The sequence below is a fragment of the Ambystoma mexicanum genome, chromosome 2p (assembly GCF_040938575.1).
Source record: "Ambystoma mexicanum isolate Mex_15411 chromosome 2p, UKY_AmexF1_1, whole genome shotgun sequence".
NCBI lineage: Eukaryota > Metazoa > Chordata > Amphibia > Caudata > Ambystomatidae > Ambystoma > Ambystoma mexicanum.
The window spans coordinates 538,427,008-538,448,751 of record NC_090923.1 but is presented as its reverse complement, the minus strand read 5'-3'; the positions used below and the strand labels follow the sequence as shown (position 1 = coordinate 538,448,751).

The following is a 21,744-nucleotide window of genomic DNA, read 5'->3' as shown; positions in this document are numbered from 1 at the left end:
ACATAATATATTATCAATAATGCATGCACTAAATAACACTTGTTCAAAGTCTTTCAGTCAGTTATGTCTCTATAAAAGTCACACATATATCTATGCTATCAATTAACATTCGATTATACAGGCCTTAGGTCAAGGGTCTTGACCACTATAATACACTGTTTGAAGTGTGGGTCTGTGCTCACAAGAATCTCTGGTATGTGGCATTTGTTATTGATAGGCAACGATATACTGCAGTAGGGGTCTAATGTTAGTTGGGGATCTGCTAGGTGGGCATCATGGCATGGTCCGTGGTCTGGCACATGAAGAGAATACCTTGCAGGGACACAGGGTCAGAATGGCAGTAAGTTTCCACTGGCGAGGGTGCGTAGGCAAGGACACTTTTGTGGAGATGAACGAGCCATGTGCTTGGTTCAGGCCGGTTCACATGCAGGACCGTGATCTCAGAGAGTGATGTGTTACATTTATTAGCTGTTGCAAATACCTCTGGAGTTTTCCAGTCAGAGTGGGAACGAGGCTGTGGGCCATGTGCTCTGCGCGCTGTACTATCGCAGTGAGGCCTGGTCACCAAAATGGAGCGGAAAGGGGGTACAAAAATGGATGCCCCGTGTCCTGCTCAGTGTTCTCATCTACGCGAAGGTCATCCAAAGTTAACATCACGTAGGGGCAAGGGGCGAACCCACTACTGGAGGCACTTGGTACGAGTTTCTACTGAGAAGTAAAGGATGAGAGGGGCCTGATGGCCCCTCGCTCCCACACACTTGCCTGCACGCCAAAAGGCAGTTTTCACCCGGGGATGAGCACTGGCATGGGGGGCTGTGACGGGCGCAAACGGCCAAGGTGCCAAACAGCATGTACACTTCAAAAGGTATCCCACGCCCACGGGCCATTGCTCACATGGCCGCCTCAGACCCCGTGTCTCCAGGCAGGCATCCCCTGAGGCAGGCCGCCCCCTGCAGTAAACATAATACCACGACATACACACCTCATTCATTCACAAACACACCCCTGTTTCTAATACTTTATAAACCACTTGATATGTCTCATGAGAACATCTTTGGCTTTGCAAGTCAACTCATGAACCTTCTACCTGAGAAGCACTGAATCTATGCTAATCTGCTCGTCGCCGTGCTATCTGTGACCGCTTCGAGCAAACTCGTCAGTGTGCTACCTGTGGCCATCTACCTGTTCTCCTGCAACATACTGCTCGGCCTGCTGAATCCAACTGTTTGTTGGTCAAGGTAAGGCCATGTATCCTAGTCATATTTTGGTCATTTTTACATTTCAATCTATTTGCTATTACAGTACCCAATAGAGCTATGGTCATTGGTCTCATTGCTATTGACTTGAGTTTCAATTGTTATGCTATCAATAGGTCTATGTATTTTCATCTGTATCAATTGTCATCGAATTGCATCCTTCGGGGGTCCAGTCTATATTGTAAGCATGGTTCCTTTTTGTGCAAGACAGAACATCCAAGGGACGAGTCACATGTTCAGAGTTTAGTCACATAATTAAAAAAATATCTCTAACTTATGCAAATACTAAGCCGTACATGATGAACTGGTATAGTTCCGGCGACCAAAACAAACCTTGCATTGAGCATGGTATGGTTCATTTACTTTTTTATGACATTTTTATTCATCAAGGTTTTATAATAATCTTGATATTTACTTTTCAGAATTTTCAACAATGCCTGCCTGTTTGATTAGCGGTTGCCCTTCGAAGACCCATGCTAAATCTGAAGGCACTACAATGCATGTATTCCCGAAAACTGTTGATCGAATAAGAGAATGGGTCAGACATTGCGGATATCCACTGGATGAGCTGGAAAGTAGAGTCCAACAAGTCTTTGAGGGCAAGAGGGGTGATCCATACCGCATCTGCAGCCGGCACTTTCACTCGAACATGTACACCACATCTTGGGTAACAAAGAAGAATAAACGGCGATCGACACGAAAATTGCTCGCAAACGCTATTCCCACTCTATTCGTCCAAATCCACCACTGGTGAGTCACGTGTCCGTTTTTAGCTTTAGGCCTTGCGGTAGTGTGTAGGTAGCCGAAAGGATTCATTGATATTTTAGGTGTTGTTTCCAATTTGTAATACTTTCGACATTGATATGAGGGTATAGCTTTTTCAATAATGACATTTATCAATATATTATTTTTAGATTTCATAACCCACAAACGAAATCTATATATGGGCACAGGGAATTGTGCTATATTACGCATTACTCAAGTATTCTGTCTCCTTACATGGCAAATTTAAATATTGGCATTTCATTATCAAACAATAATTTACCTTTACAACTTCTTGACTATCCCTTGAATCTGAAGCAAGAACATTCTACTTCCGTCACGCGCTCGCAGTTATCAACCACTTCTAGCTCGTACCAGGTAATCATACTTGGCTATTCCGCTACAGACTGGTTTTATGCATGTCAAGTAATAGTTTGTATGTATCGTGTGATTATTTTACCAATTGTTTGGTTAGTGCTTTCCAATTGATATACACCTTAGTTGTCGTCCCCTGGTGTTTGTTTTCAGTTATAATTAGTGTTATCCATACCAATGCAAGTACTGTATTTCAGGAAGATGCTGAAGCTTCCACCACATTGACAACAGCCCTAGATGTTCTTCAGCAGCCCGAGGTATGGATACTGACAGCTCAACTGGCCGTGATCATCAGGACTGGAACACTTGTCATTTGATTGTTCTACACCGTTTCATTTGTGGTTAGCCGTTGATCTGTACCTGTGCGGTCGACCCCAAGCGTGTGTTGTGTTTTCAATATTGTAATCCTTACTAATGCAAATACTATGTTTCAGGCAGTTGTTGAATCGTCAACCCACGCACTTGATGCTGAGCCTGACATTCCAGTAATTCCGGTGGAAGCGGGACCATGCGGATGCGAATCGGCGCAACAGCTTTCGGAGTGCGCACCACATTGACAACAGCCCTAGATATTCTTCTGCAGCATGTGGTATGGAGACTGAGAGCTCCATCGAGCGTGATCATATAACGTGATTCTATTTGCTATACTTTCTTCCCTATTAACGCAAGTACTGTGTTTCAGGGAGATGATGGAGCTTCCACTACAATCACAAGATCCCATTTAGATGATGCAGATGTAAAGAAATCGGAGAAATAGTCGATTAAATCTGATCATTTTTAAATATTCCTTGATTCTTTTAGACAATGTAACATTTGTGGTTATCTCTTTATATGTACCTGTGCCGTCAACCCCAAGTGTGTGTTATGTTTACGATATTGAAAACCATACTAACGCGAGTACTGTGTTTCAGGGAGTTGCTGATGCCTCCTCTTCAATAAAATCATTTGTGGCAGTCCATGCAGAGCCAGAGCTATGGATACTGACGGCTCCATCGAACTAGGTCATCAGAGCTCGAATACTTGTCGTTTGATTGTTCCACACAATGTTTAAATCGTGTTTGGCTATTGAGATGTACATATGTGTTCGTCCGCACGTGCGTTTTATGCTAACAATATTTTGATACACAGTAATGAAAATACTATGTTTCAGGGAGTCGATGGAGCCTCATTCCGTGCTGTCTATGCGGATACAGAAAATATAGTCGTTGCAGCGCAAGAGGAAAGGGAGACATGCGGATACGTATCGGAGCAACAGCGTGCAGATGTTGAAGGTCGAGTCAAAAAGGTGGCAAAGAAAAGAAACAAAAATAAGGTTAGTTACAAACAGTTCATAACTTTAGAAATGTTTTTGTGCTGGGGACTATTTTATGTTTTTTTCAAGTCAATTGTACTATACTTTATTTTGTGTTTAAACTGAACATCCCTTTTCCAATCTGTCCTCTAGTTACCCGTGGGTCTACGAACTATACATACACAGACAGTGAAGAGACTGAGAGATGTTGCTTGCCAGACCATTTACACTATGGAGGCTATGGAGGAACTATTCATTCAGACGCGGCGTGTTGAGACTCGGGATGTTCATGTCCAATGTACAGAAAATTAAATGAATGTGTCCGGAGAATCCGAATCCGGCAAAGTTGTATTGGACCATTGCTACAATACCACCGCACCACCGCACCAACATGATACTGGATGTATTGAAGATAGCTCTGAAGTAGTCGCAGATCAATTTACACAATCTACACCCGCAAAAAAATTGCCACCAAAAAAGCTGTCGACATTGTTGTGTTCTCCCATCAATGTTGAAGTAGCAGATGTTGAAATGACAGAGAATGAACCAGCAGCAGCATGCACTGACGCATCAGAACTTGATAGCAGCAATATTTCTTTCAAATGTGGCGATATGTCCTCAACGTCACAGGCCGAAACAACTTTGACGCAGGATGACAGTCTAATGAAAGAGGACAAATACATAGTATTCGACAGTTGTTTGATGGATATTATAAGTATGCTGAAATGTGGGCATTCCGTCAGAGGGAAAGTATGTGGGAAGCCATTGATTCATGTGACTCGTCAAAAACAAGGCAGTAACGTCACAATACATGCCGCCTGTAGATTACATCATACGTTCTCATGGTCTGCACAACCAATGCTGGGGAAACTGCCAGCAGGCAATCTACTGTGTGCAGCTGCATCACTTTTTAGTGGCTCCAGTTTAAGAAAGTTAAAGTATTTCTTTCAGTTTGTGGGACTCCATTTCATTTCAAAAACGCAGTACTACAAATACCAACATGATTATCTGTTTCCGGCCATTAGTGATGCTTGGAAAATGGAACAATTGTCTCTAGCAAGTACATTCGAAGGCAAACGATTCAGGATAGCCGGCGATGGACAGTGCGACAGCCCTGGATTTTCTGTCAAGTACTGCACCTACCACTTTCAGGACATGGATAGTAAGAAAATTGGTGGTCGTGCAGGTAACACAATGTACATCCTCAGTGGCCATGGAGAAAACTAAGATTTATAAAATCAGTGGAATATCTGCAATCGAGTAGAATGCACATCGACCTCATAGCCACGGACAGACACGTTTCTATTGCCAGGACAATGAGAGAGCAGTTCCCACATATTAAACATCAATTTGACATATGGCATCTTGCTAAATCAATCAATAAGAAAATCTCGGCTGCAGGGAAAAAAAAAGGTTTGGAAAGTATTTCAGAGTGGTCCCAGTCTATCTGTAACGCTCACCTGGTTCCCACGGGGGCGCTGGTCTAGTCTGGATTGCTGTGGCCTCTTCTAGCATGATGAGCAGGACCCGGAACACCGATTGTACAGGACCTCCAAATCGTGCTTGCCTGGCCCATAGGAATATCCTTCTGCAGATCAGAAAGGGGATTAACAGTCTGCAGAATAGTGTGCTAGTCCCCCCTTCCCCCTTCGTTCCTCTCTAACTTCCTCCAAACCCTGGTTTAAGCTCACCTTATGGTTTGGAAGGATGAACTCTCCATCCTGCTTCTGGTGCAGGGGCGCGCATTCGTCCAGTTACTTCACTGGTTTTCAGAATGGTGCTGGCAAAATCCACTTGACTTTCCTGAGTGATGCGCCGTAAGTATGAAAGTTCAAGTGAGGCCCCCTTTATGTTGTCTTTCTAACCTGTGATCTGTCCTTTATTTCAGGTGCAGAATGAAGGCGATGCGTCGAGGGGTTAAACTGCCGAGGTGAGTAGTGATGAGGTCGATCCCTCTAAATGTCCTATCATTCCCCAGAAATGTCTCTTGTCCTTTCCCCATAGGGGCCGGGGTACGGTACCTGCCAACGGGGCGGCGCCGACCCGAAATGTGGAAGAAAAGCCGGTAAGTATTATGGCTGTTAATCAGGCTTTCCTTCTGTGTTCCTTCTGCTCACCTTTTGTTTCTTCCTCTCTCCCCTAGGTGCAGAGATGTGGCGTCCGATGCTGACAGCCGCGATGGAGCCGGGAGATGTCTCGAGGACAGGTGAGTGAAGCGTGGCGCTGCAGCGAGCAACGCAATGCTTTTAAATGGAAGTCTTTCTTCAGGGATGCTGGCGAGAAGATTCCGGATGCAGGTAAGAAGTTTGAAATAATCCTTGGTTTTCACCTTTCTCTTCCTTCCTTGCAGGTCTTCCAGGTTCGAGGCGGGCGTGGCTGGAGTCCAGGAGCAGGAGCAGACACGGTGAGCGTTAAGCTGCAGGAAGCAGAACAACGCGAAGCATTAGCTGCTGTCTGGGCGTGGCTTAAATAGCCTCCAAAGAGGTCCCAGGTATGTATCCTTCCCCAACTAGGTATGTATCCTTCCCTGGCCATGCCAGTGAAAAAATAGTCCCTATGAAAAAATAGTCCCTTTCAGGTCTCAGGGAGGCCTGAAGCGTGCAGCATGGTCTGCATCAGGTAAGTGCACAAAACACCTCCCTTTATGAGCCTGGCGCCTATGGCGCCAGGACTGATGTCCAACATGAGCCTGGCGCCAAAGGCGCCAGGACTGAGTCCAAAGAGCCCCTATAAGGGGCGCTGGGCTTTTACCCGAGGGCATGATGCCTGCTTCCGGGGGTGCTGGGCCTGGCCTGGTGCTCCGGGGGTAGGCATCATGACACTATCAGCAACCATCTTTGGTGGAGCTCCAAAACTTGTGAAGGGTCAGTGGAAATACTACTTGAAAAATGGCAGTCACTGATGCACCACTGTACCAACGTGCACCGCTGGTCAGAAAACCTACATTTCCACCAATGTGAACATGGCCTTTTATCCACAGTGGAGGCACGGAAGAAGTGGTTGAATCCATCTTCACTGACACACAAAGCCATTGAGAAGATTGTTTCGATAAAACTCCATGAAGAGATTTGAGGGGACTGACAGAATTCTGTCACACAGGAGGTTTGGAGGTGTTCCACAAAATGTGCCTAAAGTACAGGCCAAAGCGCTTGCATTTCAGCATACAGGGCATGAGACATCGGACTCTACTTGCCGTCTTGGCCCATAACGAGAATCTCGGCCGTGAACAATCTAATACTAAGGGTAATGTAAGGATCCCTCGCTACACTAAGGCCTTTTCAAAAAGCAATGGGTGATCAAACCAGTCTTTGAGGAAATGGAGTTCGACTTTGTCAAAAGCCTTATTGTTGCTGTATTAGAAAAGCACAGATATGGAATTTTGAACGTTTCTGTGCAGAGCACTGATCCATTGCCACCCAACATTGCCACTATGCCATGTCGACCCAAAGGAGAGCTGGTTGTGAAGTACAAATCCCGGTTTAAATAATTGTAATACGATTGTCTTTTTGTAAATAAATGTTATTGTACAGTGTGCATACAAAGTACGCTAACCCTAACCCCTACCTTCACCATCCTGGGTGCCAAACTACCTGGGCGTCATCTTTGAATTCTCTCTATTCACCTCATATTGCTGACCTTGTCTATATGTGTATGTATATATTTTTGTTGATGTAACTAATTTTCGCAATCTCTGATAAATGCTGGGCACTGTTAACTGAGGGGAGGCTTGCGTATTGCAAATAATAAAACAAACAATAAATCTCACTTTCAACTCCTCGGGTACTTTATACTTTCCCTGACCTTCCCCAAAAAATTAAGTCTCAATAGTTATGGTTCTTTGGGGCTTCAAAGCTTGCAGACAACTAGGACAAAATTGGGGGCCTTAGAACGCGCCAAGCGAGCTGTTGCAGATGGGAGAGAAGCCAGTTCGCATTTGCACATTGAGGCGCACTACATAGATGGATACGAAACTTCAAGTTCTCACAGATGGCTTTACTACGGGATGTTGCAAAGAAAGAATGTATGCTCATTTCTAGTGAAGGTCAACGGCTTTGATTTTCAGCTTGCGCCCTGAAGAGGCCCACAACTCGCACGGCAGTATAAGGTTCTATTGTTTTTTACCTTGAGAGACAGGGACCATGCCGAAAGAACTTCATTTGAAGAGAGGTTTGGGGGGTGCAATAACGTAAGACGATAAGCAGAAAATTCTTAAACTAGACCGAGTTTCATGTTAGTTCAGTATACGAAAAATCGTTGTCAAGAGCACAGTGGGATTTACGGACTGCATTACGCAGAGACACAATGGAAATTGCAAATATAATGTAAGTAACTCTTTAGACGCTTTTATACCGGAATGAAGAATTAATGAATGGATGCATGAATACATGAATGAATGAAGAGCTTTGAAAACGTTTGTGGGATCGTCCTTGTAGCGGGCACAAGGGCATGAACGTCTACATTCAACACGCATGTAGACAAAAAGTCGTTTCTCATTGTGTACTAACCTTGATTTATTTCGTTAGTTTTTGCATTGATTTTAGAGCCAAACATACTCCATTGCACTATCCTTGAAAGCAAATAGTTTCAGCTCGGCCGTAATAAATAAAATGAATAATATTAATATTAATAGATCGGCTGGCTAGACTAATTATAAATTTTATGTTTTCAAAACAGGTATATACTTCCCTTTTGCCACTGCCACCAGTTTCAGGCACCGGCAGACAGTTTCTTCAGCCGCCAGCTGCAGCTTAATGTAAACAACTGCACCATTCTGATGATCTGGTGTGACGATCGCCAAGGGCCCATATGCCGTTACGTGGTACTAGCAGCTAGAAGCAACATATCAACCTTTACGCTGGCCTAGTGCCTACTTGATGGAACAGCCTGGCGGTTCAACGAGCGACAAAAGTGCTTCTTTGAACGAAAACCAACACCCTGTGTACCATAAAGGAACAGTGCGTGACTCACGATAACATTTTACGGATTTGCAGATGGAGATAAAAGAAAATAAATGACTTTCCGAGTTCATATGACAATTACTGAATATTCTATAAACATTTAATGTCAAATAAATGTACTTTACCAAATTTACTGTGTTGCTGTTTGATTTTAAAGTACAGTTTCATATTCCGAATTGTGGCGCGCTGTGTTGTGAGCTGATCTGTGTTGGTTTCCGGGTTCTGTGTGAAGTCGCGTAGAAGACGACTGGGTACGTTTGTCTACGCAGCACAGTAACGTCACGGAGAGAGGCGGGGAATATGAATGTTTTGATAATGTAAGGCTCAGGGGTGGGTGATATGATTTAGTGCTGCAAAAGCAGGTCAGCCAGGGCGATGCGGCAAGTGATAGGATTATCACAAAATGGCAGCTCCCTGGTGCCTGTTTTCGTGTGCGTTTAATGGAAGAAAACTCAGGTAAGGTCCATAGGAAATTTTTCTAAAATCGAGCGATTTAGGCTTAAAAACACATGGCCGACCCGTAGGGGCAATACAAAATTTTGACCGAACCATTCCTTTAACACAAATCACAATGTCACTGGAAGCAGGATGCACTGAAGCAGACGTGCAGTGGTATTGTGGAAGCTGACCCGTTTGCCTCTACTCCCTGAAACAAAAGTGAATGTAATCACATTTATAAATCATCGCTATTTTCCCGTTAAGACGGTTGTCTAAATGCCACTTGTCCAGACACCCCAAAGCAATAAACTAGCATTAATCTGCATAGATGAGTTGTTAAAGTCACTATTACCACCTGTGCTCTCTTGATGGGATATGCTTCTTTTGGGGCCAGAGGATGGGAGGGCCTGGATCAGAGCTCAAGAGGTTCCTAACCTATCAACCTTACTGTATACCCCTGTTTTTAATGCGATTCAACAAGGCCATAAAGCCCGGCAGAAGCCTCTTGTATTTGTATAGCGCGCCTGGCCCAAAGTCATCTGGGCGCTTATCTTGAATTAAAGAGACAATAATTAAATAGTACATGATATGACATAATACAGGGGTAAGGTACAGAGAACAGAATATGATCAATACAGGTATATGATATATGGGTGAAGAACACGTATACAGTCATAGTTAACACGCAGGGTACATACATGTACAGTAAATGCAGGTTCTATGTACAAGATTACAATCCAGGAGTAGGCTAAGACTGAGGCTCCATTGAGGTGCAAGGTCGTTACAAGGGAGTATTGTCTAGAGCAGCGAGCCACAGTTTGTCTTTGCTCTTGAAGGAATGGAAGGAGGTTGCTGCGAGGTTCAGAGTAGAGCGTGAAGCATCTCTCTTGCTGCAGGCTTGATCAAACCTACTGTCCCAATGTAGGTTAGTAACTAGGACAATTTGACGGGTTCGATGTGTAAGCATGCAATAACACATCCAGCCCAAGTGACACCAACCCTGATTTAGAGGGCCTGGGCCCACATCACTGTTGCTTGAAGCTTGATGCTATGATTCTGATCGAAGTGATCGTCTCCACTACCACTCTGTGTTCCAAGGCACCGTAAAATCATTCAATGCATCTCAAAATGTCAAAGCTCAATAAAATTACATTTAAATAGGGGACGGTGTCAGTAGGATGCTTATTTCCAACAGGGTAGCTTTAATTTTGAGAAGAGTTGGAATTCTGGCACGTTAATGGTGATCTCCATTTGCAGCAGTTTTAATTGTTTTAAATTTGGGAAAGAAAGCTTAAACCAATGCCATACAAAGTACAATTCTTAAATCTATGGATTCCTGGAAAGTAGCTTTGCAGATAAACGCGACAATTTTAAACAAAGTGTCTGATATGCTGCTTAGAATTTATTTCTAATGAAGATTTAGGTCTGTGTGAATAAATTATAAACCTCAAATATGTTAATCCATTTTACATTCGAAGAGTGCACGTCTTTTGAATTCTGATTAAAGTTTAATAGAAAATTAACAATGATTACTTTCCAATTTTCCAAAGTTAGCAAGCACGTGGAATGCATTTTAACTAGTCATCAGAGAAAATTACATTAATAGAAAAAATGTACATTGGTAAGAAGCACAGCACTTTTATCAGAGTTGGAAAATAGTCTCTCCGTGTTGCGTGGACATCAACAGTCTAGTTATTTGTGTTTAATCTACACTTCAGCATTGCTATAAGTAATTGAATAAAGTTATTTTACTATTGTTGGCCTGACCAGCTATTGAAATACATTATAGCCTCAACTATTTACAATAGTACAAAAACTGAAGCATTTTAATTTTCTTTTGTTTTATGCACAGAACTGATGATGCCTTCTGACCAGTATGAACTGCAGCTGCAGAACAACGTCGTCAGTCCAGGGAGTGTTCCAAACTGGCCAGTTGGGAGATTGGACCAGGCGACGTCCACAGTAACTGCATTGCAACAGGGACAGACAAACCTATTGCTTGGCCACAAAAGTATCCTTTTAATAAATGTGCCCGCTTACTTGTTTGCAGTCAAACTACTTTCACAATGTTTACATTCGATTTCTGCGGCAAACGTCGTGGTGGTCACAGATTAAAATCTATTTCTGGTTTTGTAACATGAAGGGCCGTTTTCATACTGCTGTTGAGCAGTTCTTTAGGGTGGATTCCACGGAAGATGACCACCGACTACATAGTTTCAACCAAGTGATTGAGACGTGGATGGTGGCCGCACTTTTTGAATGTATTGCTGCCGAAAGTATATTTCTACTTTGATTTTGAAACAAATCTGGCACTTCTACACCACAAACTGTGAGCCCAAAGAAATGTTAGTTTAGCGAGGCGAGAATGGCATTTGCTGATACGATCTATGCCAGTGCTTTTCCTATTTTCTATCTTTCCCTTAACTACTGGGATGCGTCATTTGTTAGAAGCAGTGTCCCATCACTTTATGATGTTTTGTGCTTCTTGTTTTTGGTTGGCCATATTGTCACTCTTGCAAACAACGGGTGGCAGCTGTTTTCTTTCTTCTTTATTTGTTTCATTGGGAACAGCCTGCTGTGTTTGGAAAAACGGAGCTTTTTCTTCGCAATTAGACTTGTTGCCTGTGCTCATACGGCCCATCCCCTTTCCTCCATCCTTGTGGGGCGTCCCCAGCATAGGGACGGTACCGGAACCTTTAGCAGCAAACAATTCAGCTTCCCCTTTAAATTTAGTATAGCGCGAGGGGCGCGGCTTGAGGCAAGTAAACACCCCTCCGAGGCTCTGCCCTCTGGGTCCTCGCCTCAGTCCCGTTTTCCACATTGACGGTGACATACCTGGCAGCCAGCGCAGAAACTTTCTTAGCTTACAGCTTGCTCCCCGTTTTGTTTTTTAAACTTATTTAGCTTACCTTCTTGCCTTGCCTCCCCCAGTGCATGTCGACTGCAGGAGGATTCACGAGATGTGCCTCATGTGACCACTTTTTTGGGGCCCGACCACCGCTGGGACGCATGTTCGGCTTGCAGCGCTCTCGTTCACAGGGCATTGAAGAATTGGTTGTCACACTTCTCCTCCGCTCCACCTTAAGGACCTAGTCTCCGGGACCTCTCGTCAAGACAAGGTATGCCCTCTGTTCAGCACGGCTCCACAGCGTGGCAACTTCTTCCCCAGAATTCCCACGGATAGGGGTTCATGGGATTCTGGCAGGCCCGAGGCCTCTAAGGCTACCGGCTCCCAAGCCTATGTGACCGGGGGCTCTTCCAGGCCATCCAGGGGCAGATCTGAGGCTGTCTCGGCTACCGGCTCCCAAGCTGGGGGGGCTCAGAGTCCCTACAGGCTGTCCTCGGAAGGGCGATCAAGTTCGTCGTTTTGAATCCCAAGGGGTAAGGGATCGTCGTGTGCCACCTCCAAGAGTCTGTCCTTGGCGCGATTCAGCACAGCTACCGGCACAGCTACCGGCACAGGTGCCGAGGGCGTCCAGCCTACTGGAGCTCACTCCAAGGTTGTGAGTCAGGGCATTATGACTACTGAGCAGCCGGCCGAGGTCTCAGCGCCTACTAGAGTGATCTCTGACGTTGATGCTTTTGCTTGGGGAGCAAGACCCGAGCTGTATCCTCCCGTGTCTGAGGCCTCTCGTGGCTTCCTCCTGCCCATGGCGTGGTGCAAGGCTTCAAAGTGGTGGAGGGCATGTGGCGGAGCCTGCCAGGCCAGCAGCCATCTTGGATCCAACTCAGGTACCGCCCATTCTTTAGCCAATTGAATGTGCTTTGCGTTATAGTCCCAGTCCCCTTCTCTCTGGAAGCGGCAGCAGATTATACGGTACAGGCATCTGGTCTCCTCCGGCATACATCTACCCATCGTAGGCTTACGGCTACACGCATCGGGCACCTCTGCGCTTTGACCAGGAGCGGAGGACCAGCGCCTTGGATGGCCGGGCCCCTAGGAAGCCAGCACCGATCGAGGACCGCTTCCTTATCCTCATGCGTTTGCCTCAGATGAAGGGGCTCCTGAAGGATGCAGTGAAGGTCACCCCGCAGGTGGCAGCTCCCCAGGCCCCTCCTCTGGGTAGTCTTTCCATTCATCCAGCGCTGCCCCTTTCAGTGGTCCCTCTTCCTGTCTAGGCCCTCCCGGGTGTGTTCTGTCCCCTCCACCACCTCCTCCTGTACCACCAACGCCTCGCCCTAAACAGCTGTTGGACCTGTCTTCAGTGCCAAACTTAAAGGGCACCCGTCAGCACCTTTGTCCCAAGGACCAGACGGCCCTGGTTGAAGGGGGGGGCAAATGGGATGATGACACTCGGGGTGATGCACCCTCTGCATCCGTTAAGGCCTTTCATGACTGCCGTTAGGGCCTGGCAGCGTTCTTCGGGGTCCCTCTGCCCAAGAAAGATACCCCAGGAGTCGGGAGTGCTAGCAGAGTTCTTGGGTAAGTGCTCCGTGATCCAGTCTTGCATCCCTCTCCAGAAGGATGTTGTGCAGGTGGCGCACAAGGTCTGGGAGAAGCCCACGGCTAACGCCCAAATGAACAAGAAGTTGGACAGCAGTTTCAGGCTGACAGATGGGGAGCCAATCCTCTTGGCCTCCACCCGCAGCAGCATTCTTCAGTGGTGGCCTCTCTATATTAAAAACCATCGTCTTCCTTCACAGGAGCGAGCCACCTCCAGTTGTCTTTCCAAGGAGGGCGAGGTCCTCGGATCTTTGGGAAAGCGATGTTATTCCATCTCAGGACTGCTTCTGCGGCGAGCCAACGTAGACGGCCTCTTGGCTGCGGCTAACCAGAAGCTGTAGCGGGAGCTAGAGGCATTTCTGCCCGACCTCCCTTCAGACAAGCAAGACTCCTTAAAAGCCAGTCTGGCAGATGCCCGGGCTATTGCACAGGACCTCATGAAGTAGTCGGTCTCCCAAATTGAACCATCGAGCAGAGGGCTGTGCCTTGGTGTTGAGATGAGAAGGATGGCGTGGATGCACGGCACAAACGTTTCATCTGACGTGCAGGAGTGGATCCTGGATCTGTCCTACAAGGGCATGGACCTTTTTCATTTGTCAACCGATGACTAGAAGAAAACCTCCACTCAAACCGCCAAGTCCTTGGCCATCCTGAGAAAACCTGGAAAGATCCTTGCCTCTGTCCCAGGGCAGGACCGAGTTCAAACTCTGCACTTTCTCCAGCTTCAAAGGGTTTCAGAACCATCAGGCCTCTGTGTACCGTGGGTCACCCAGCGACAACAGGAGGAAGCACACAGATTATTTATCGCATGTTTTTCCGCTCCCCGTCCTCTACCCCCACCTGACGCGCAGAAGCAGCGGCATCAAGGTTGTGGAACAAAACTCGTCTGTGGGGAGCCATTTGGCTCTTTCCTGGACACCTGGAAGTATCTTTTCAATAACCTGTGGTTCCTATCCGTAGTCTCCTCTTCACCACATTGGGTCCCCGGCTCTTTTACGACAGGCCCCTTTTGCTCTTGGGAGATACAGGTGATAGAACCGGTTCCTCTTTCAGATACGGGCTGCAGGTACTTTTCCAGGATTTTTACAGTACCCAAGAACAACCAGGCTAGCCTGAGGGTTGACCTGGACCTGTCATTTCTAAAAATGTCTATCGGAGGAACGCGTCAAGATGATTACTCCAGCACACATATCCGAGTCTCTGTGTGCATGGGACTGGATGTGTTCCTTGGACTTTATTGATGCGTACCTGCATGTACCCATATACCAACCACATTGGCGGTTTCTGCGGCTCACGATTGTGTTGTACCACTTTCAGCACAAGGTGTGATGACCTTCAACCTGAAATCCGTCCCTCATGTCTTCATAAAGTTGATGAACACAGTGGCAGGCTTTCTCCGCTTAGAGCGCCATCATCTGTACTCTTATTTGGACGACTGGCTGGTGAGGGTGGGGTCACCGGGGGGGGTGGTGCACTCCTGCCAGAGATTGCTAGATATCTTTCATCAGCTGGGGTTCTTCCTCTGGGTGCGCTGGGACACTGCTGTTCAGTCGGTGTTCCCTGCGCCCAAGAGACTCCTGTCCCTCTGCAAGGCGGTTGGGCATTTTGTGGCCAACTCAACCACCACAACATGGTGGTTCCAGCATATAATCGGCCTGGGGGCGTCCTGTGTGCTCACTGTACATCACGCTCACCTCAAGCTGAGGCGCCTCCAGCTCCACCTGGTGGCCAATTGGGATCAGGAGATAGTCTTTTTTTACCCTCATCGGGGACCGGTCTGTTCTGGTCAGGACGGACAATTCTACTACGATGTATTACCTGAACAAGCAGGGTGGTACCCGTTCCCCTCCCTCCTCTGCATGGAGGCGGTATCAATCTTGCAATGGGCTCAGACAACGGGGGTTTGGATTTCAGCAGTCCAATTCCCGGGGGACAGCAATGCAGAAGTGGACCAGCTGAGCCGCTTGAGGTTTAACACCTACGAGTGGGAGTTGCACACCGACTCCTTGTTGCCCCTGTTTCAGCGTTGGGGGTTTGTGGACCTGGATTTGTTTGTATCCCATCTGAATTCCAGTGCTCCCAGTTTGCTTCATAGGCAGGACGGGGTTGGGGTCTCTGGGAGATGCCTTCCAGATCTGTTGGCACGGTTGCAGATGTTGTGTTCCCACCCACCCCTCTGCTCCAACGGACCCGTCGCAAGTTTCGGGCTTTGGTGGGTTGCAGCCTCATCCTGATTGCCCCCCACCAGCCTTTGAGACCCTGGCTTTCAGATCTGCTGCAGTTGTGCTCCCAGGGTCCTGCCCATCTTCTAATCTCCAGCAGGGGATTCCTGATGCAGCACGTCCGGGCAGTTGAACATCCAGACGCAGCCAAGCTGGCACTGGCGACCTGTTTCCTGCTCAGCTGAGGCATCAACATGCTCATTTTTCAGATGGCAACTGGGACATCATTCAGCAGGCCAGGAGGCCCTCGACTCGGTCCCAGTATAAGTGTAAATGGACTAGGTTCTGCCATTGGGATTGTGACAAGGGTCTGGTCCCTGCCACCTGTCCACTGGATGATGTACTGTCTTTTTCAGCACACCTGGCTCGTTCTGGAGTTCAGGTGGATACTTGCCTCACTTATAGGGCTTGTAAGACTTCCCACTGAGCATCTGTTTTCTGCGGCCAACCCAGTATTTAAGGCCCAGCCTAACTGGTTGTCTAGGCTTTTTCATCCAGTGCATAGGCCACACCCAGTCTGGGACCACAATGTGGTTCTTGCAGCTTTTCAGCGCAAGCCTTTAGAGCCGATGGCCTCTGTGGACAACCACTTTGGTGACAGTTTATTGGTGACTCACGTCTGAGCGCAGGGTTAGTGAGCTGCAGGCGTTGTCCTTGTGCGAGCCCTTCACCACGTTTCTCAATGACAAGGTCATCTTGCGCACTCCTCTAAACATCTTGCGCAAGGTGGTCTCTCCATTTCATCTGAATCAAGAAATCTACCTGCTGGTTTTCTTCCCGAACCCGCAGTCAGAGGCAGAGAGGGCCCTGCATTCCTTGAACCTCAAGAGGGTCCTCAAGTTTTAGCTCTCTCGGACAAAATCCTTCAGGAAGTCTGAGGCATTGTTTGGGATTTTTTTTAAAATGTATTTTATTTATTTCTTGTGCATTTGTAAGACACTTTATATAACAGAATTGTGTTTCAAAGCGCCACAATGCTAATGGGAAGCGAGCAGGGGAAGAAATAATAATGGAAAGACAGATAGATATATATAGTCGTGGTCCTACTAGTCCTCGTGGTATTCACCCGTGCAAGTGCAGGGGAAGGGCATGGAAGGGGGAGCAGAGAAGTGGACCAGTTCTGGAGGAGGGCCCAGGGGTGAAGTGCTAAGGGGAGCCAATGAGTAGAACCACAGGTTAAGTGCTCGAACAGGCGACTCTCAAGGGTGGTTTGTGGAGCCACCAGGCAGGGGCCTGCAGGGCAGTGCAGTGTGGGAGAAGGGCTAGTATTGACAGGGAGGAAGGGCCTGGGATCCTGGCTCAAGGCTTCATGATGATCAGGCCACTGGACGCAGCGGCAGTGGGGTGATTAGCAGGGAAGGGAAAGAGGTAGAGAAGAGCAGAGTTTTGAGCAGCTCAAGCTTGAGAGGGGCAGGGAGACTGTTCCATAGGGAGGCACCCGCCGAGGAGAGAGACCTGCCCCCACACTCTGCTTTGAGAAGCGTTTGACAGTCAAAGAGTTGCAATTAGAGGAGCATAGGGCTCTAGCAGGGGAGTATTTAGGAAGGGAAAGTTGGAGATAACGTGGTTCCAGGCCCCAGAAGGTCTTGTGGATGATGCAGAGGGTCTTGAGTTTTATCCTTGCAGCCACCGGGAGCCAGTGGAGAGATCAGAGCTGGAGAGATACGGTCCCTGCGCTTTAGGCCAAGTATGGGTCTTGCAGCCCTATTCTGGATTAGTTGGTGGGGGCGAAGGGAGGAAAGAGGGAGATTGAGGAAGAGGCTGTTTCAGTAGTCCAGCATGCAGAGGACCAGATCTCTGGAGACATTGAGTTTCTGGGGGAATGTGAGAAAAGGAAGAACGCCTCTGACGTGGTGGAGCTGGAAGTGGGGCTTCGAGGGGATTGTGCCCTCCGACGTATTCCACATCTATGACAGGTAATGACCACAGCTGTGCTGCTTCGGAAAATTCTTCGGCGTAGGCGTTCTGTGTTGAGTATGTTGTACCCCGAGGGCCTCTGTCGAGGGTCGACGTCATCGGATGTTATATATAGGACGCACGGCGCCCGTAGCCTCAGTTCCGTTTTTTCTGCAAACTTGTTTGCTCGTAATCTCGCCGCTCTCGGTTCTTCTACTTCGAAAACAATGTCTTTGTCTTGTTCTACCCCAAAGTCGGGCTTTAAAAAATGTTGGGGCTGAGGTTCGAAAATGTCTGCCTTTTCGTCCTAGGGGACAGCAATGGAGGGGAGGTTTATTCGGTACTACTCTTCCCACTGCTGTACGCGTTTCCTCCAGTCCCCGTCATTCCGCAGGTGTTGCGGAGGTTACGGAGGTTCAGTTCCCGGATGATCCTCATTGCTCCGGCATGGGCCAGGAGAGCGTGGTACCCGGACCTTCTAGACATGTCCATCTGCCCTCCACGCCGTCTTCCCTACTGAGACGATCTGCTCTCACGGGAGGGGGGTCGGGTTCTCCATCCAGAGGTCAAGTCTCTCAGCCTTCATGCTCGGTTTCTGAAAGGTTGAGGTATAAGGATTGGGACATGCCCGAAGACGTGATGGAGGTGTTGCTTTCGGCCAGAAGGCCCGCAACGAAGTCACTGTGCCGTTGCCGTTGGAGAAAGTTCTGCAACTGATGCAGGGTACAGAATGTGGATCCTTTCCAATGTTCCATTCCTTTTGATTTTGTCTTTTTTGCTTTCTTTAGCCCACAAGGGCCTGCAAGTAGGTCCCATTAAGGGTTACCTGGCAGCGCTGTCCATATTTAAGCGCTCATCGGAGGAATGTTCTTATTTTAAGATCCCTTTTATTTCTCAAGTTTCTAAAAGGGCTAACTAAAGCATTAGCACCGTCGTGTTTCCAGGTGCCGGGATGGGATTTGAATTTAGTTTTAAAGTTCCTAATGGGAGCTCTATTTGAGCCCTTACATTCTTGTCGGTTGCGACTGTTGTCCTTTAAAACTGTGTTTTTAGTTGCGGTTACTTCCGCACGCAGAGTGAGTGAGTTGCAAGCACTTTTCGCCAAACCACCCTTCACTGTCTTCCATAAGGACAGGGTTGTCTTTGGGGAGCGGCCTTCTTTTCTTCCGAAGGTTGTGTCGGAATTCCATTTGAGCCAGAAGGTAATTCTTCCGGCGTTTTATCCTCCTCCACATCCTGGTAAGGAAGAGGAGAAGCTCCATAGGTTGGATCCTAGGAGAGCTTTGAGTTTCTATCTCTCACGGATGTCCCGGGTCAGAGTGGACGATCAGCTCTTTGTTGGTTATGTTGGAAGGCGTTTAGGCCAGGCTGTTTCCAAGCAGACCTTGTCCAGATGGATCATTTTGACGATCTCTGAGTGTTACCATTTAGCGGGTAAGGACTCTCCAGTAGGCTTACGGGCTCACTCTACTAGGGGTGTGGCTGCCTCCACGGCTCTACAGAGGGGTGTTCCGGTTCGCAATATTTGCAAAGCAGCCACATGGGCCTTTGTCCATACTTTTGTGAGACATTACTCCTTGGACTATATCCATGGGCAGGATTTGGCCTTTGGTAAGCAGTCCTCTATTCAGCAATTTGATTGGGGATTCTAAAATTATGAAATCGTAAATTCTTTTCCCACCTCCATACGTTGGTACTTCTTTGGGAGTCTTTCATAGATGTGGAATATGTCGGAGGACACAATCCCCTCGAAGAACAAGTTACTTACCCTATCTGGTAACGTTCTTTCGATGGGATGTTCCTCCGACGTATTCTACATCGAACCCTGCCCCTCTGCAGAATTTCTTATGCGATTGCAGCTTACGTTTTCCGCAAGGCTTTCTACAGTCATACTGGCATGAGATTGGTGCCACACGTTCTGGGAAAAAACTACAACTGAGGCTATGGGCGCTGTGCGTCCTATATATAACATCCGGTGACGACGACCCTCGGCGGAGGCCCTCGAGGGACAACATATCGATGCCATCGACTCAGGGCGCCTACGCCGAAGAATTTTCCGAAGCAGCACAGCTAAGGTCATTACCTGTCATTACCTATAGATGTGGAATACGTCGGAGGAACATCCCATCGAAAGAACGTTACCAGATAGGGTAAGTAACTTGTTCTTCTTGCTAAGGTCCAAAATGTGAGGGGTGAGGCAGAAAGCGGAGTCGAAGATGACCCCAAGGTTGTTGGCCTCACGATGGTGGGGGTAGAGGGCCCAAAGAGGGTGGCCAGAGGGTAGGAGGAAAAGAGGGCAAAGGTGTCCCAATGAGGAGGATCTTTGTCTTACTGGAATTGAGACGGATCATTTGTTGAATACCATGCCTGAATGGCGGACAAGCCCTCCCCTGGCTCTCAGGCTTCCATTGCCCGTTGGATGGTTGAGGCCATTTCGGATGAATACACGGCCATGGGCAGATCTGTTCCTGGGGATTTCATGCCCATGCGGTCCGAGCCAATGCCATGGCCGCCGTCTTTCAAAGACCTACTTCTTGGGATGTCATCAGCAAGGCGGCTACCTGGTCCACTCAGTCAGCCTTCTGTAAGCACTACCCACTGGACTCTAGCTCCAGGTGCGATGCAGAGTTTGGTCAGGCGGTTCTGAAGAACCTTTTTGCTTCATCCTAGATATGAATGAAGCAGGTTATCACAGCTCCACGCTATGTTCTTGTTCAGTGGAATCACCCATAAGGATTGAGGAAAGGGTAAGGGACGTATGAGTAATGAGTAATGAGTTAGTCACCGTAGTGACTAGAGTACTCCTAGTCCATCGTCCCCTTTCCTCCACATGTCCCACCCGCCTCCCCCCGCTAGTATGCCAATGGCTAATATGTAATAAGCATAGCCAGGTATCTAATCGTCCAATGTGCTCATAGGGGACTGAGGTGAGGCACTGGTGTTAATGGGCCACATGAGGCTTTGGTTGGCATATTAGGAGATGACGTGCTTTAGGCTGCACACTATATTTGGTGACTATACCATGGCAGGCCTCAACATTTGTACTCACCACTAGCCATTGGTGGGTAATTTACTCTTGACAAGTAGGAAATGGGCTGCCCTACGTATATGGAGAACTGGAATTTGAGTGTGAGGCTTTAACTGGCAGAGTATGGCTTTCAAGGCTGTACTTACCATGTAATGGACGTTCTGCGGGCTGCACCTTAAAATTTAAAAAACGCTGCCTATTGGACATGGCCAAACAAAACATTTTAATTTAAGAGCAACATCTACTTGGTTTATCAGTACTTGTTTATTTCACTTCTTGTTGGATGGCTGATTTTTTTTGTGCTTCTTGTTAGCTGTTGCCACTTACCAACCCATGACTTTGACAAACCAAGTTAGTTACAACTATCTGCCTAGATCCTGCAGATGTGCTAAACTCTGTAGGGAAGCCCTATAACTACACCACTGCTGTGGCTGGTTGAGCACCAGAGCCCAAGTGCAAGTGGGAGTCAATGGGGCTATAGCAAAAGGTGTTCTTCCATTTAATTGAAATCCTTACTTTGTTGTTTGGAGGGATTGAATATTCATTAAATTGCTATGTGTGTTCTTTTTCTAAATGTCTTAATTTGCCTCTTTGAGAGTGAAATGTGTTTGTTGTTTTGGACGTGCAAGCAATTATACGCAATTGGAAACAAATGAATGTGATATAATTTTGTTGTTCCATTGCGCGTTTACCTCAAAAGACATTTACCTCCTTACCAGAATCATTGAAACCTAAGTTGTTTTCTCTAATCAAACCTGGGGGCACACTTGCATACGTTCAACATGCCCCATTCCATTTTGATGTACTTGTCTGATTTCCCTAGCCCTACGTTTTTTTATTGGAAAAACAGTACTGCAAGACTGGATTAGCATGTTTGGGCATGTTGCAGTGTATGAGTTTCTGGGTTTAGGCTGTTGGTTGTAAGGGATGTTTGTTTGTGGTCAGTGGGATGACAATCCAGGTCCCCCTAAGTTCTTATGCCACGAAGGTAGTTTCAAGACAGCGTTCCTTTTTGTGTTCCATTCCCACAACGGATATCTACATTTTCTTTTTGGTAAGGGTTTTCATTAAAGT

At 47.2% G+C, this 21,744-nt stretch overlaps 1 protein-coding gene across 1 annotated transcript in view; it reads left to right on the top strand.

Moving 5' to 3' along the window:
• NUP210 (nucleoporin 210) overlaps positions 1–21,744 on the top strand; it is a 1,233,892-nt gene that overhangs the window by 326,260 nt on the left and 885,888 nt on the right. Inside the window, exon 7 of the mRNA XM_069643978.1 lies at positions 10,933–11,091. Within this exon, the coding sequence (XP_069500079.1) occupies positions 10,933–11,091 (159 nt within the window). The remainder of the gene's footprint in view (positions 1–10,932; positions 11,092–21,744) is intronic.